This window comes from Desmodus rotundus, chromosome 4 (genome assembly GCF_022682495.2).
Source record: "Desmodus rotundus isolate HL8 chromosome 4, HLdesRot8A.1, whole genome shotgun sequence".
NCBI classification, from domain to species: Eukaryota; Metazoa; Chordata; class Mammalia; order Chiroptera; family Phyllostomidae; genus Desmodus; species Desmodus rotundus.
The window spans coordinates 159,869,808-159,886,906 of NC_071390.1; the positions used below are offsets into that span (position 1 = coordinate 159,869,808).

General features: G+C 43.6%; 1 protein-coding gene across 6 annotated transcripts in view; it reads left to right on the forward strand.

The window, feature by feature from the left end:
* The first annotated feature begins 1,069 nt into the window (after positions 1–1,069).
* The window catches only part of ARAP2 (ArfGAP with RhoGAP domain, ankyrin repeat and PH domain 2), a 158,690-nt gene continuing 142,660 nt past the window's right edge, over positions 1,070–17,099 (forward strand). For 3 of the 6 annotated variants that reach the window (XM_053922423.2, XM_053922426.2, XM_053922425.2), the window contains exons 1-2: positions 1,724–1,943; positions 15,380–16,383. In XM_053922423.2, coding sequence (XP_053778398.1) covers positions 15,503–16,383 — 881 coding nt within the window. In that variant the 5' untranslated portion in view covers positions 1,724–1,943; positions 15,380–15,502. Of the gene's footprint in view, positions 1,243–1,723; positions 1,944–7,661; positions 7,709–15,379; positions 16,384–17,099 lie in introns of those variants that run through there. The other 3 variants (XM_071221308.1, XM_045182758.3, XM_053922424.2) reach the window with 3 other exon arrangements.

The window sequence follows — 17,099 nt, forward strand, 5'->3', positions numbered from 1 at the left end:
AAGGATTTAAGATGGCTTACAAAGCTAAAAATAAGTGCAAGTATATGGGAACTCTGAGAGGGAGAGAAAACAAATCAAAACAAAGCGAAAACAAGGGTATGGACTTAAAATGAAGCCAGGAAACAGCCTAAGGAATCCAAAGAAAAAACAGTTTTTGAGGTTTAGAAAATGTCAAGAAAACTTCCCTGGTGGAAATAGGGTTTGCTCTGAAGTATTGAAGTTCAAAAGAACCTGGGGATTCAGTGTCTCTGGAGCTGCCGCAGTTGCTTCCGAGGCTCCAGGAGCAGCAGGTGCCCTCTGGTGCGCAGATATGTGGACGAAGATGACGCCTCCCTCCCAAAGGCCTGGGCTCCTGGGAAGCCTCCCACACGCTGTGCTTCACCAATTATCTCATTTTCATAATAAGTTCACCACTTTCGCTAATTGCTTCACTTCCATCAACAGGTCCAGGGGAAAGGTAAGGCCATTACGCCTTTCAGGGGAGAGAATTTCACATACCGTCTGTGAAAACATATTATTTTAAAAATAAAAACAAGGAGTTGGCCTTGAACTCATGGCAAACAAGTAGACTTTAGAAACTCCTATTGGAGGCACTCAGGTTTTTGTTTTTGATTCCTTTATGTTCTTTTTTAAAAGGGAAGGAGAAATAGAGGGAGAGAAACATTAACGCGTGGGTGTCTCTCACACGCCCCCTACTGGGGACCTGGCCTGCAACCCAGGCATGTGCCAGGACTGGGAATCAAACTGGCGACCCTTTTGATTTGCAGGCTGGCGCTCAACCCACTGAGCCACACAGGCCAGTGTTAATATTTTCTTTGGCTGCGTCCTTACCATCGCTAAGAGCAGAGTGTCAACTCCAAGGGAGAATGTCTTTCCTGGCTCTAACAATCTCAGTTGCCAGAGGATTGGAGCGTGGTTCTCTCTCCCCTCCAGCAGAAAATACAAGACAGGGGAATTTAGAAAATCAGTGGAGAGCGTATTCTTCAGGGGAGAGTTTAGATCTAAACTGAGAATCACCTCCGCTTTTTAAAGCTGTGTCTGCTTGGGCAGGTTGCTCAGCCTCTCAGCCTCATTAACTAGACAATGGGTATATATTCCCCTTCTTACAGGAATGACTTACAGTAGAATCCGATATAATGGGCCCAGCCTAATCGTCAGCACGGGGCTCGGTAAGTAAACAGATTCCCGGGCTCACTCACTGCAACTTTACCAAGAAACAGTCTGGGAAAGCGAGCGCCCAAGGTGAGTCTTAAGTTTGGGAAACGCTGAGACTACTTGGAAAGTAGTTAGCAGAGCCACACTAATAATCAGTGGTGGCGAGAGGTTCCGCCCAGTTGAGAAGCAACCAACGCATCAAGAGCGCACCATCAAACCGACTGGCCTGCCGGAGCCGGGGAGCGGTCGCGGGCATCGCCCTCCCCGACCTCCGCTTGGGGACGCGCCCTCGCAGCCTCCCGCGGGTCGGGCGCCTGGGAGCCGAGGTGCGACGGGTGGCGAGGGTGCCAGGCGCGGCCAGGTCGCGGCGGACTGAGTCAGCCGCCCGACTATGCTGCGGAACCAGGACGGCCGGCTCCGCCGCCTCCGCCGCTGAGCCCGGGCCGCCCCCGCGCGGGGCGCCAGCTCCCGCCCCCGCGGGACCGGAGGAAGCGGCCGAGGCGCGGCGCGGGAGCACCTGGGCTGGGCGCCGGCGGCGGGCGCGGCGCTTCCGGAGCTGCGCGCTCCCCGCGCTCCCCGCCTCCAGGTGCGGCGGCCGCGGCGCGCCGGCCGGGTGACAGCGCCGCCCGCGTGGCCGCTGTCCGGGCAGCCGGCGGGGACCCAGACGGAGGAGGCCCTGTGCCTGGGACCGACGGGTGAGGACCGCGGAGCCGGGCGGGGAGAGACGTCGGCGCCCGGGCTCCCCCTCCTTCCGCCTCGCCCCCCGAGCCTGGCGGCCCTCGCGCGAGGCGAGTACCGGGGGCCCCGGGGTGCGCTGGGCGGCGTGGACCGGGCCTGGGTGGGAGGACCGTCTAAGTCGGGGCTGGGGCTTTTCAGTACTTTTTCGGGTAAATTTCCAGAGCGCCAAGTGCTGGGCTCTGGTTTCAGCCCTTTGGATTTCGCTCCCGCGTGTGGGCGTCTAAAAGGAAACCAGAAGCGGGTAAGGGATACAAAAACCCCACTTACTAATGTGACTTGGCCCGGGAGGGTGACGATCCGCATAGACATCTAGAATCGCCCTCCATGCCCCCTCCCCAAAAGAAAAATAAAGGAAAAGGAACCGCCCTTTAGCGAGTTTCAGGCACCAAGTTATTTACTCGGTAGAGATAACGAGTTTGCTCTCATCTTCGAGCTCCCCCGCATCCTGCCTGTTGTATACCGTGAGACTACAGGCCTGTAAATTCACTTTAATTACAGTCATTTGACGTCCACCTGCCTCAACCTAACACCCTACAGGGTAACCAGTCGGCTGTGAGTTGACCAGATTGATCTTTCTCTATGCCTTTTGGAGACTGGTCTCTTGAGGAAATGGGTGCCCATCTTCTTTAGTAAAGTAAGTTCATCCTGGCTTGTTTTCTCAAACACTTCCCCTGCCTCCTGCGGCAATCTGGAGTTTCTGTTTTTTGTTTCTTTTCCCTGTGGGGGAGGCTTTGGGAAATTATATCGTGAACTGTAACCTTTGATAATTAGAGGAAAATAGAAGCTGGTTTGTGTGGAATAATATTTTTGAAAGTTTGTATGGTGATAGCAGCATTTTTTTTTCAAGGTTGTCCTTGAAGTAGGCTGCTCAGTGGAGTCTACCTTTTGGTTTAAGAAAGCATATTGAAAAAGAAACTATTTCTAAAATTACCTTTAAACGGATGTCATTGTGATTACCAATTATAGTATTGTACTTACAAGCTCAATATTGATTTTCCCGCACTTAAGCACTCTACAACCCAGCGAGTTTGTGGAATGTTGCCCATAAGGACAGTAATTAGAAGATGAAGTTATGGCAGTTTTAAAAAGGAAGCTAACTTTTTTAAGGAAAAGGAGAGAAAAAAATACCTCTAAAAATTCATCCACTTACAATAGAAATATTGAAGGAAAATCCTCATGACATTTCACTGCTTAACAATGTGTAAAAAAGAAAGGAAAAGTAAAATGGGTCATGGAACTAGGCTAAAGTTTAAAGTAGAAATATCTCCTTGGTTCCTTTTTAAAAGTACAGGGTGGGGCAAAAGTAGGTTTACAGTTCTGAGTGCGGGAAGCGGAGTTTACTGTTGTAGTATTATTTATTGTATTGTTTTCCATTTGAACAACTGTACACCTACTTTTGCCCCACCCCGTGTATTTAATATACACAGTTCAGGTGAGTCTTAACACCAGGAGTATTTTATGTGGCCTTGATTTGTCTGTACTCTGAGATTTGTTAAAGTACCTAGAGGGTAAGTCAAATGACTTGTTAAGACTTACTTATGTGGGCGTGTATTATTTGTTTTTTTCCTTCTGTAAGCTTGTCAAATTTTGTGTTGTCCATGAAAGAAGAAGCTGATGATACATTTGAAAACAAATTCATAATCATCACTACAACCTTCTCGCAGTGTGAGGCTCATAGATACTCACAAATACTTTCAATTTAACTACAGTTGCTATGGTTAAGTATAGGATTTACATTATAGCTAATTGCTACTTTCTTATAAACTCTATGTGACTCTGAAGTTTTAAAAACTTGCTTAGGATCTGGGTGATAGACCTCATGATATCCAACAAGGTCTTGTTTTGTTACTTTGTACCCAACCTCCCTGCAACTTTGAGACAGTTTGGTGAAAGATGCTTTACAAATGCTAAGTGATGGTCATTGCTATGCTACCTTTATTTTAACAAGTATCCCCCCCCCCCCCCCCCCCCCCCCCGCCCACCCCATTTATTTATTGACTCAGTGGATCCAAACTTTTCACTTACTCTAAGTGGAGGGTTTTTTAAAATTCTCTGTAAAATATTAATTAGGTATAGAACTTGTTGTTAATGTTGGAAATATTTCTTAGCTTTGACCAGAAATGATTGATCAGAGATTAGAGGCTGTGAGATGTCTTCATCTTTTTTGTGAAGTCCTAGACCTGTGTAGTTGATCATTTTAGGTTTCTTTGAAACATTGGCCAGATTAAATATTTAATGATAGGTAAACCGTTTTGATCGCTTATTTTCTTAACTGAACTAAACAGTCAAGGGTATTCTCCTCACATGATCTTTTCTACTTAGAAATTTGATCTGTGCAATTTTGTTACAGTTTTGACTCAGCATGAATTTGCTTCCTCGCCCATGCCATGGAGGAAACAGAGGAGCCCTGATGGGGGTGAAAGCGATCATTTTGAGCAGTTTCAGGGATAAAATTACTTGTGAAGAAATAGGGAGAATTACATTTCTGTTTCTACCATTTGTGTACAGAGGTGCGTGTGTAGATGAGGGAGTGTTCAGGGACGGGCTGATCAAATAGTGTATCTGCCTTTATGATTCTCCCAAAAATGAGATGCAAAAAGGACCATTCCGTAGCTGTAGGAAGAGGAAAGAATGGTTTAATCCTGTGGAGTTGGAGAGACGATCAAGAAGGAGTGGAAGAGGAGTGTGGTCTCCGTGCTGACTGCCAGATGACTTGGCCTTGCTGGTTGTGTTGGTGACAGTGGTTGCCCACATGCTCTCCCCGTCTGTTGGTGAAGTTCACAGTCTGTAGCCTGCTCTTCAAGGCGCTCCATCTCCGATTGCAGCTTCCTTTTCTGGTGTCACCTTTCTTTGAACTCTTGGTCCCTCCCAGCTACTCTCATCTCCTTGCTATTGTTAGAAGACATTTTCTCTCTCTCTGCCCCCTTTATGGAATGCCTGCTCCTTCAGATGCTGCTGTCTCCTTCTGCTGTATTTCTTCTACCCGTCTTAAAGCTCCTGTGTGTAGCCCCTGCACTGAGCACTCCACCCTCCAGGCTCAGTTTACTGCATAGTTCACTGTATTCATGAAGCTGATTGAGATTTTGAGAGGAGTTCCCTGGCAGTCATGCAAGATGATGGTGCTACTTCTCTGTACTTAAAAATAAAACAGTACTTAAAATGTAAACCGCGTGAAAGTCAAGGTCACAACATTTGCTTTTTGTTATCATTACTATTGAGGTGCTATTTTGGGTACATCAGAGCCTTCCAGTTTTGATACTCCTGCTTCACTGGCACTCAGTGCCGTGGTAAAGAAGTGACTGTTCGTATGCACACAGTTTTCCTTGGCTTGTAGTCCCGTCTGATCTGCCCTTTGGTTCTAAACTTCTAAACTCTCTGAGAGAAGACACTGCATCTTTACTTCCCTTGTAGCACTTAGCACAGTTCTCAAATGAGCTAATAGGTGCTGTTACCTTGAACTGCAAATATTTCCCACTGTTATCTAGGAGAGAGTAAATGGCGTTCCTTAAATATTTATTGAATGAATAATTGTAAGTAAGTGAATCAGTAAGTTGGGAGGCAGTTGCTGAGATAGCCTCTTTTTCTAAGAAAGAGAGACTTTGGCAGTTGCAGAACCACTAGGAACAAGCCCTCAGATTCGGTTGGAAAAGAGGTCAGGGTGCTATTTATAAATGCAAGGAGAGGAAACGGTTCACAGGAGGCTATTTCGAAACATCTGGTTGTTAGTCTAAAAATGCAGCTCAAATTCAGAGAAATGGTTGGGTACATATTTGTATTCAGTTTTAAAATTTAAAATATAATGTGTGTATGAACAGGTACCTTTAAAAATCTTTTCACTGAAGTATAATATCAGTTTTGACCCGGGTAAAGTAAACATTAAACTCTGTTCAGTGTAGCATGAAATGGGGCAGAGTTCTGAAGCAGTCGTGCCTGTGTGCATATCAAGGGTTTAAAGGTGTCTGATTCTCCTTCTTTGTTCTGGGTGTGGCCAGGCTGTGGAGAGGGTGGGAGAGGGCTGGCACAGGGCAGAGGGAGCTGTCCAGGTGGTCCGGGCGGGGAGCTGGAGGTTCTCCACAGTGATGCAGGCTCCCACTTATTATTTTGAATTATCCTACTTCTGCTCTTGTAGGAACTTGGGAAGATGAGGCCTTCCTCTGGTTGCCCAAGACCTAGGGCTGCACTTTTAAGGACCTCTAATGGAAAATAAGTCTCAAACATTAGCCAGTTAACGTAAAATATAGGTGGACAGCTTGAAAAAGAAAAGACTTACTGACGCTAAGTGAACTAAGGAGATTATTGAGCATGTAACTATTGAGATAGTATCTAAAAAAAACTAATCTGGGTACTACTTATGCTACTGATAACTTCTCATAACAAGTAAAGGAATGATCACGTCTGGCCTGCACCGGATATGGAAGTGAATATTAAGTTGTAGAGTTTGAAAGAGTTGTGTTTTTCAGGTTGCCCAGTCAGTATAATAATCAAAATATAACCCAGAACAATAATTTTTCCTTGATCCAAGCCATGAATGCTTTTGCCCAAGGTCTGGGTGTTTCAAACCTCAGCAATGCTTGTTACTCACCTGGGTCTGTTCTTGGATCTTCATGTATATTTACTCATTCCAGCCTCAAAACGGTCCTGTGTTGTAGGCACCATTGTCGTCGCTGCTTACACAGGACAACAGTGAGGCTCGGAAGAGTGAAGGAACTGTCTCAAGGTCGTGCAGCTAGCACATGGCGGAGCTGAGGTCACTAATACTCACTGTGCCCTGTGTCCCCAGTCTAAGGTCTTCAGTAAGACCCTCGTTCTCACTCCTCCAACCACATCTATATATATTGTACTAAGTTAATACAACTATCTTCACGGCTGTGTTAGGTACTCTGTAAGCTCATTAGAGGAATAATTCACAGTGCTGACTTAAAGGAATGTAATTTTACTAGGCAGGCAGAAGAATCCCAGTAAAACCAAGATCAATAACCTATGATGAATGTGACCAAATGAATATTGTATACAGCAGATGAAGTAATAACAATAGTCAACGTTTATTACTGATTTCAGAGACATACAGACAGACAGAGTGAGACGTCAATTTGATTTTTCCACCCCTTTATGCATTCTTTGGTTGAGTCTTTTATGTGCCCTGACTGGGGATCGAACCCATAATCTTGGTATATCGGGATGATGCTCTAACCAACTGAGCCACCTGCCCAGGGTGATAGCCAACATTTATAATTCATACCAGGTACTGTTGTATATACCTTACATATTTTACTTGTTTAATCCTAATAGAAATCCTGCCAGATGTGAGGTATTTTATCCTCATTTTATAGACCAGGAAACCGAGCTCCAGGGAAGTTAAATAATGCGACCAAGTCGCACGATTAACGAGTGGGGAAGGCCAGATTGGAATCCAGGCAGCCTGACCCGAGAGCTCTGCGCTCCCTGTGCTGCTCTGCCTGGTCGAATTAATGAGGAATGAAGGGGCATGGACTAGGTAGGGAAGACACATGGATGTACACGCTTGTGAGACTTGGCCCCCAAAGGAGAGAAAAAAGCCAAGGTATGTAGAGGGACTTCCACATGAATAAAAGCTAAAAAAGCTGGCCCAAATATTCTAGTCAATCTGTCTACATTCTTATTGTGTTAAAAAAAAAAATATACAACACAAAACCACATAGCATTGGACTGTTTTAAGTGTGTAGTTCAGTGGTATTCGCTGTGTTGACACTGTCGTGAAACAGATCTCAAGAACTTTTCTTACCTTCCAGAACTGAACCTCTATATCCATTGAACATGCCCTCTGCCCCCAGCCCTGGTAAGCACCATCTTACTTCCTATTTCTTTGAATTTAACTACTTATCTCATAAAAGTGGAGTCAAACAGTATTCGTAGACGGGCTTATTTCACTTAACACAGTGTCCTCGAGGCTCTTCCATGTCAGTAGCACGTTGCAGAAGTTCCTTCCTGTTTAAAGCCACATGGTATTCAGCTGTGTATAGAGCACACTTTGTTTATCCATTCATCCGTCAGCCCTTGGGTCGCTCTCTCTCTGTGTCCTTCCACATCACAGTTAAAGTGAAACCTTTAAAGTCACAGTTAAGTACCTTTTGAAACAATGCGTCAATACTTACTGTTCTAGTCAAGTAGTCTTTTTGTTTACCTTTCTTTTTACCATATCACCATTGACTGCTCAGGTGGGCAGTGAATTCTTTGGCTGTGTTTGATAATTTCATCTTGGCTTCATGCTGTTATACTTACTATATCAGTTGTCCTATATAGTTCTTCATTAGCTGCATTTCTGCAATGATAGATACAAAATAAATTTTAATAAGCTAAATTCTAGATTAACGTTTCTTCATACGGTGATTTCAAAGATGTTATCCCTTAATTTATCATTGATTCTCAAATCTCAAGTAATTAAGTGTAAATGAATGTAGGCTTCCATATTTAACCACTTACCTGGACCACAGATGCCCACAGTCAATTTGAAAAGATGTATAAAGCTTGGGCTTGCAAAGCATCGTATGTTTAAGTAGCATTTCTCTAGTGACTAGAAGTGCTTAGACAGTCAGAGGCGAGGGAAGAGATGACGTCCTCCACCCCCTCTACTGTTAAATAAGTTGTGTAACTGTTAGGCAGCACAGGTGGTGGAGTCTGACTCGTAGAATTCTGGTTTATCTGCTGTGTGTCTTTGGGCATGAGACTTTCCTCCCAAGGCAGCTATGAGGATTGCAGGAGATCCTACACAGAGGGTTTGTTATTGGCTATTATTATGAGCAATAAATACTCAGAAGGAGAACGGAAAAGGATGGATGTGTTTTGATGGATGGGAAGGGGTAGTGGTCAAGGTAGTGGTAGGTCAAAGTAGTGGTCAGCGAACATGGAGACAGTGGAGGTGACCACAGTGGAGAGGGATGACGAGGTTGCGGAAACTGGGCTTCCTGTTGTGGGTTTAATGGGGGTTGTGTTGCCGCAAGTTAATGCAGGTGAATGGGTGGCCGGGCAGAGGGATTCTAAGTGACCGGTTTTGCCTTGAACTGGGGACTGAGCATTTAGACTAGAACAGTAACCTAGGATCCTTGACCTGTGCCATTTTGCTGTTCTATACTGTGGGATGGAGTGATATGATGCCAATCATATTTTCTCAAATCCACTTCCTCTTCTGCATGGTTGTGGGGAACAGAGTAGATTGTGTTGATTTTATGAATACTTGGTGTTAGTATCTTGTTATTAAAACAGTGGGGTTTGCTTGATATGCAAATACCGTAATTCCTGTTTCTTGTGATTATATTCCGTACTGAAGCAAAGGTAGAGTTTTGTTAAGATTTGTAGCATGAGTTAGCTATTTCAGGAAGTTATCCATATGGAGCTCTCTAATTTTTTTTAAAGGCTTAGCTATTTCTCCACAATAAGTTTATTAGCAGTTTAAGGGCAGAGGCACTTCTCTTCCCTGAAGTGCCAGGCACCCTGCGGGGGTGATTCCCTTGTAGAGAATTGGAGGAGTAGAAATGGTACCCGCAGGATGTAATAAATCACCTTACCTATCTGCTGGTGCCACTCAGTTATGACCAGCAAAAACATTTTCTTACACATTTCCTGCATTTCCCCCCGGGGGTTGGTTCCACTCTGTTTAGAACCGTCTTACTGTATTCTGGAATGCAGTGAACTTCCGTTGTCCTTACAGTCTGGGAGACTTGTACTGATAACTTCAAAAAGTTGCACCATTCATGTGGCAGTTTCATTGCTTTTTATTTGGTATTTTCTTGAGATACCTTTCAGTGGTTCTGTGATTGTTCAACCTAGTATTTTGACACTTTTGCAGTTTTTAAAGACCCTAAGGTTATGGTTCTGATTTTAAAATGATGTGCTTGTAAAAAAATGGATTAAACTTATGACAGAATTCAATTGTTCTATGTTATTTTTTCCGTCTTGTAAGAGATTGGAGCCAGGCACAGGTGATTCTAGAAGTTATCAGCACTGAGTAATTAATAACCTTCTGATTTAATGAATTGAGGCATGATTTTCAGTTGTTTTTTTCCTAGCTCAATTAGGGGAAATGATAAAACTCCATTGGTAACAGCTGGGCAGTGGGGGTGGGGAGTGGACCACTGTGGCGGGTTTCCTTAATTGAGGCTCTGGGACTGGGGAGGCTGTCCCAACACGTGAGTTTTTAAAGGCCCCATAGTTGGTTCGTATGTTCCCAGCTATCCCCCTGCCAACCCTGGCTCCTGATTTGATCTCTCTTCGTGGTTAGATGGATTGGAGAATCTTCTCTATGCTCCTTACAAGTTTGGTGACCTAAATAGACAAAATGTTAAAACTACATATACATTCCAGTTTTCATCTTAAGCCGGGGGGTTATGGAAGGCCTCTGTAAAGGGGCCCATTTGAGCAGAGAGCTACTAAGATGATGGAGTGAGCCCTGAGTTGTGGGTATATGTTGGGGAAGCATGTTTGAAAGAGATGGAAGGACTAGAGGTAAGGTCATAAGATGGGAATAAGAAGACTGAGGCCAACTTGATGGCACTTGAGTGATGGAGGGGGAAAGCAGAGGAAAGTCGGGAAGTCTTAGGGAGTGACTTTTGTTATAAAATACGAGGTTTATCTGGACGAAGTCCAACCATTGTTAATATACCGAGAATGGTTTGCACCACGTTGATGTAACCTGGCAGCCAAGGATAGTGGACTGGAATGCACAGGCATGCACAGTGACGACTTCACTAGTCAGTGTTGAGTGAGCGTGTTTACTGTGTGGCCATGACATTCAAGATGACTGAGTGAGTAGAGCCAAGAATCTGCATCACATTTTGCATTAAGCTTGAGCATTCCTCCATGGAAACTATTTGGATGATCAGAAGGCTGCAACTATGGGCAACTGGTGATTGGCGGCTTCATTAAGACAATGCACTGGCTCATGCATCATGTCCTGTGCAGAGTTTTTTGGCAAAACATCAAATCACCCAGGTGACTTAGCTCCCCTACAGCCCAGATTTGGTGCCCTGTGACTTCTGGCTTTTCCCAAAACTGAAATCACCTTTGAAATGGAACAGATTTCAGACTGTTGATAAGATTCAGGAAAATATGGCAGGGCAGCTGATGGGGATGGGGAGAACTGTGTGAGGCCCCAAGTTGCCTACTTTGAAGGAGACTGAGGCATCATTGTCCTAGGTACAAAGTTTTTTATATCTTTTTCAGTAAATGTCTCTAATTTTGATAGTACATGGCTGGATACCTTCTGGATGGACTGTTGTGTATCATCTGGCTGTTACACTGAGACTGTACTGTTGGGGCGGGTGGGTAGGAGACCAGCACGGAATCAGGGCTATCAGCCAGGAGGCTATTATGATGGTCTAAAATAGATAAGATAATGGCTTGGAGTAGGATGTGACCAGGGCAGTTGTTGAGAAGTAGTTGGTTCAGGATGTAGTTCTAAGGTAGAACTCAGTCAGATAATAAGATCAGGTTTATTAAATGATGTTGCAAGACAGGCATGCAGCAGGTGCTCCTAAGTGTTACCTCCCTTCTGGCACTTCTTCCTCTTGGAAATGGGTCAGGGCAGGCTGGGCAGATGCACAGGCACATCTGTCATGCCAGCTATTCATACGTTCTCTAAACATGTTCTACATGTACATCGTGCACTAAGTTTATAAACAAATAATTCGGTTGGAATTTATTGGGCAGTTTATATGAGCTGATCGTCACCTTGGCAGAGGTATTAGTTTATAATGGGATAGCAGTAATAATTACAATGCAAACAGTTAGTGTTTAGCATTTGTTGTGTGTGGCTGGTGTTGTAAATTCTGTACAGCAGCCGTGTGAAGTAGGTACTCTTATTTTCCTATGAGGAAACAGGCACAGGGAGGGTAAACACTTGTCCAGGCTTACAAAACAAATAAATGGAGGACCTGGGATTTGATACAGGTTGTTTGCTCCCAAATCTTGGCTTTTGCACTGTATTATCCCCCTTCTGTAGGTTGCTGTTGAATGAATAAAATGTAATTTAATGCTCTAAGAAGTAGATGCTGTGGAAGGATAAAGGAGTTTATTTCTTGTATGGTAGAAACCTTGTGAAGGAAATAGCCCTTGAGTTAAACTTCAAAGAATGGGAAAGATTTCAGCTGTGGGAAGATAATGACTTAACTGATGAAAAGAAAAAATTGTAACGACGGAAGTGCATTATTTGCTAAGCACTTACCATATACTAAGCACTATTTTAACTCTTACTGATGGATTATCCTATTCAATCTTCACCAGTGCTGAGGTTCCTTTGAGTGTTTCCATCTTGTGGTTAAGGAAGCTGATGTACGGACGTGTGCTTACGTTTACACTGCTTGCAAGCAGAGGAGGGGGGCTTTGAGTCTGACTCCAGACTTGTGGGCAGTGTGTTAGGAGGGACATTCCGTCCTAGCGGAGGCAAACGACGAGCTTAAGTTCAGGTGAGATGGTATAAAGCATAGTGGGGAGCGTGAGGAATTTAAAATGTAATTACTACATTTCGGTGCGCATCCCAGCCATCGTTGGTATGTGTTGCAGACACAGATTCCTAGGCCTGTTACCAGCTCTCATTTCTGCACAGCAGGTCCACAGACCAGTGCCTGGGGAGCCACTGACCTGGAGCACGTGGAGGGCTTCACTTTCATATGAAGGAGTTTGAATATAGGAGACTTTCATACTTAGGCATGTCCATCTCTGTGCATCTGATGGTGTGCGTATGGGCTAGAAGCCTCTGAAGAAAGAAGTGGATCTGTGAACGCCTTTTGCTGGCAAGACAGTTAGAAAGTCAGATGATTGGAAGATGGAGCTGATATTAAAGTACACAGAGGACTGTGAGTCAATAATAGCAATCAGGTTCTCTAGCCACATTCAGCATGTTGACTGATCGTTGAGAGAGATTTTGGGTAGAACATCTGGTTATCCATCCCCGAGTCAGCCACCCAGGAAGCGCATGTATGTACTGCAAGGGAAGGAAAGGACTTGCTGTGTTAAAACACACTTGCACACCAAATAACCAACAAAACGGGCCTCTCAGCCAATTCTGCCATCTCCCTACCAACCTCTCTCCTGTCTCTTAAACATGTCACCAGCTCTTGTCAAGTTCCAGGGGTCCTAGTTACGTATTGGAAAGGGAATGACTCTGTTTAAGGTCAATAGAAGCCTTCATAGAGGAGGTAGTACGTGCCTATTCAAAATTTTAAGTAGAGCACAGGATTTTGCAAAATGTGTAGACCTGCAAGCAGATACAGTATATACAAAAGATGTGGGACCATCAAACAGTTGATTGTCTTGGGAAGAATAATTAACGATTAGTTAAAGTGAGTGAGGAATGTGGGTGGAATGACACAGGTTGAACTTGAACCTAGAGTTAGTACGTAGGACACCTACGTTGCAGGAAATACGTATGAGGTATGGTGTCTGGCACAGAATTGCTGTTTACATCAATAGTAGCTGTTGTTATTGTTAGACCGTAAGAAGCACTTAGACTTTATCCTTTGGAGGATGTGGTGTGATATGCCAAATTTGGATTTTCAGTAATTCACTGATAGAGGGAGACTGGTTGAGGGATCTGTTCAGAGTGTTAGTGTCAATCTAGGCAAGAGGTTACAATGAAGGTCTGAACTGGGGCAAAGGCAGTGAGGATGGAGGAGTGTATTAGTCAGTGTGGGCTGCTACAGTAAAATACTACAGACTTTATTTTCTCATAGCTCAGGAGGATGCAAAGCCAGCCCACTTGGAAGTAATTATTCCCATTTTGTGATGTGCCCTCCCCCCCCAAAAAAAAATTGGCTACTGTGTTCATTTACAAAATAATTGTGTACAGCAGGAGTGGTGTGTCTGAGGCCTAGGTTTTTATGTGGTGTTGAGGTTTAACTTGCTGCTTTTTTCCCCTGATATTTTGTTGTTTTGAGTGTGACTGAGGGCTGCCTTATTGATTAAGGCATTTCCTGCCTTTCACCGCCTGTTTGTATTTTGGTTTCTTTGCTCCTGCATTGCTGCCTGAGTATGATATGTGTTTTCCCTCCTGCTTGTCAATTTTTGCTGATATTTTGAACAGTTGAGGCAGTCGTTTCTGGGTTTTTGGCATGTAAGACATGCAGCGTCTGAGTGTGAGGTATGATTTCCAGAAACATCGCATCAACACTCGATCAGATAAATTTGCCCTGTTTGGGCGTGTCTCATTTTATTCCTTCAGCATATGAGTGTTACACATTCTCTTTTTATTGAAGCATAATCAGAAATTTGCATATACACATCTTCACAAACTAAACACAGTTATAGAAACAGAACCTAAATAAATCAACTTCTAAAAATATGTATCCACGTTCTTTGGGAGAAAAATGGGCCTATGTGAATCTGCTGTGTATAAGGAAAATGTGACCTTTGAACATTTTCATTTTACTTTCATATTAACTTATTTCCTGCTATATAATGTATTTAAGGGTTAACTAATTGGTCTGCTAGTCTTATCTTGCTTGTCAGTATTGTACGTATAATGCCAACGCTTTTTTGAAATGAAAGTTATTGACCTGAGAAATATGTTCTAACTGTACTTTTTAAAAGAGTCTTCGAAGAAAGTGTAGTAAAGGGGAAAGTTGTTTATATCTAGGTGTTAAGGAAAATTATCTAAAACTTGGTAATCAAAAGAACATACAGCTGTTCGTTCAATGACTTGTTGGGGTTACTGTTAGTAGGCCCACCCTTGGGATTTTTTAAAAAATATTTTATTTATTTATTTTTAGAGAGAGGAGAAGGGAGGGAGAAAGAGAGGGAGAGAAACATCCATGTGTGGTTGCTTCTTGAGTGCCCCCCACCTCGGACCTGGCCCGCAACCCAGGCATGTGCTGCCCTAACTGGGAATCGAACCAGGGACTCTTCAGTTCGCAGGCTGGCACTCCTTCCACTGAGCCACACCAGCCAGGGCCCACCCTTAGGATTTTAGTTCTAATTCTTGGGCTTCACTTTCTATTCACTACTTGGTTAAAGCCCAGAAATGGGAAGTTACCCATTTGCTTATAGATTTTTCTCCAGTAGAAAGACAATTCTAAAGGCTTTTTAATTTTATGCCCTTTAGGGCATTAACCAATTTATTTTTAAACTAACCTTTCAGTCTTATTCTAACACTAAAAAAAAAAAGCCTTTTCTGATGGACTGTATAAGCCCATTCTACAAGTGCTGTAGGCACTAACCTTATCATCATACTGGTTCCTTCATTAATGAGTCAAATAATTTTTCTGACACATGTTCACTCTATATTCGTGTGAGAGTCATTTTTTTTACCCCGATGCGACCATCGCATTTCTGTCCTGTACCTTCATACCCTCCCTCGGAATTGACTTTCCAGGACATCAAAGCAATGCACAAAGATGCCTGACTCTTAGTGGGTGACAGCCATTAGCCTCATTTCGGTTGTGTTTCTTCAGGAAAGTTTATAGTGTAAAACGAGGTTTTAATAACGAAAACGTCCTAATAAGTTCATTTTTCCCCCTAGGCTTAAGCATGCAAAGCATTCACTATGGAGACAGTAACATTCTGAGACGGTGAAGCTCCCCTCCAGGGTGTGTATCCCATTGTACTGCTTTTCGTAAATCAGCTTAGTAATGAAGCCACCATTATGTCCTCAGCCAGTGGAGTAAATGTTGATATCAAAGATTTCCTAATGAGCATTAATTTGGAGCAGTATCTCTCCCACTTCCGCGAGTTTGGTTTTAATACCGTGAAGGACTGTGCAACAATAAATGACAGCGTGCTACACACAATTGGAATATCACCTACAGGACACCGGAGGAGGATAATTAAACAGTTACAGATAATCTTGTCAAAAATGCAAGATATCCCAATATATGCAAATATTCACAAGACCAAGAAGAATGATGAGACTTCAAAGGATCTCCATGCTCCATCTTCTGATGAGGTTGCCTGCACAGAACCTTTAGACTCTTGTACTGTTCAGACGCCTAAACCAGCGCAGCTGGAAACTGTCACAAAAAGTCTAGATCAGCGTGACGTTAGCGTAGAAAATAGCCAGTCTCAGAAATCTCACGGCAAGCCGTCTCTTCCCGAACACAACCTTCCCATTCCAGGAGAAGAACCGCACCTGAACTTAGATTCTTTTCAAGATTCTTTACCTGGTAGTGAAAATGGCAAAATAGATTGTACAGTTGGAGAAGAACAAGCAGGAAATGTTGATTCGATCTCTGAAAATGTGAGCAGGCTTCCTCCTGGAGACCCTGAATGCCTGTCTTCCCATGGCTGTCCAGTATCAGACTCAAACTGTGGAAATGGAACTAATGGTTTATCAGAAAGATCACCACCATCCCCTTTCTTTAAATTTCAAGGAGAAATGGTTGTAAATGATTTGTACGTTCCATCATCACCCTTCCTGCCACCTATGCGAAGTCGTAGCAAGTTGGTCTCAAGGCCGTCTCGATCTTTTTTGCTGAGACATCGGCCTGTACCGGAGATTCCAGGGTCAACAAAAGGAATTTCAGGGAGGTAAGAACTTCTATGATTAGTTGTAGTATTCAATTTGGGCAGATTTAGTTATTGTAAACAATTTTATTTTCAGTGTTTTTTTCCCCAAATTTAACTTCTATTAATTTACCTATTCAATGAACATTTTCTTCTCTTTCAAAATTTTTTTTTGTCATGCCATTTCTGTTGAACACTATTTCCTGGAGTCTGTTCCCACCCTATAACTGCCTGGAACTCTTTAGCTTTTGCCCATTTAGTTGGGGGGACATCCCTTCTCTTTATTTTATCTGGGTATTCCTCCCCACGCCTTCCCGCCGCACCTGGTGGACGGGACCTTGCATTCGTCCGTGAGTGCAGTTCTGACATTTGAGTTGCTGACTCTGTCTCCCCACTAAAGTATTTGTTCTTTGGCAGGGGCCATGTTTTTACCATTTGTATTTCTGCTGCTTGGCATAATACTTGGCATGAATTAATAATTCAACAGACATCTAGTGAATACCTGCTTGGTACTGCTAGGAACTGTGCTAGGTGTGAAGGAGGGTAGTATGAAAAAACAGAATTCAGCCAAGTAAATGTGAAGATCTTAATTGGCTTTGTTCAGTGATGAATGAATCGGGAAGCATCCTATTTAGCAAATAGTAAGAACTCTGGGAAGTTGCACACAGTGGAAGGCTTTTATAGGCAGATGGCGGTGGGGCAAAGAAGTTACTCTAGCACAGAATGGGCTGTTTCAGGCC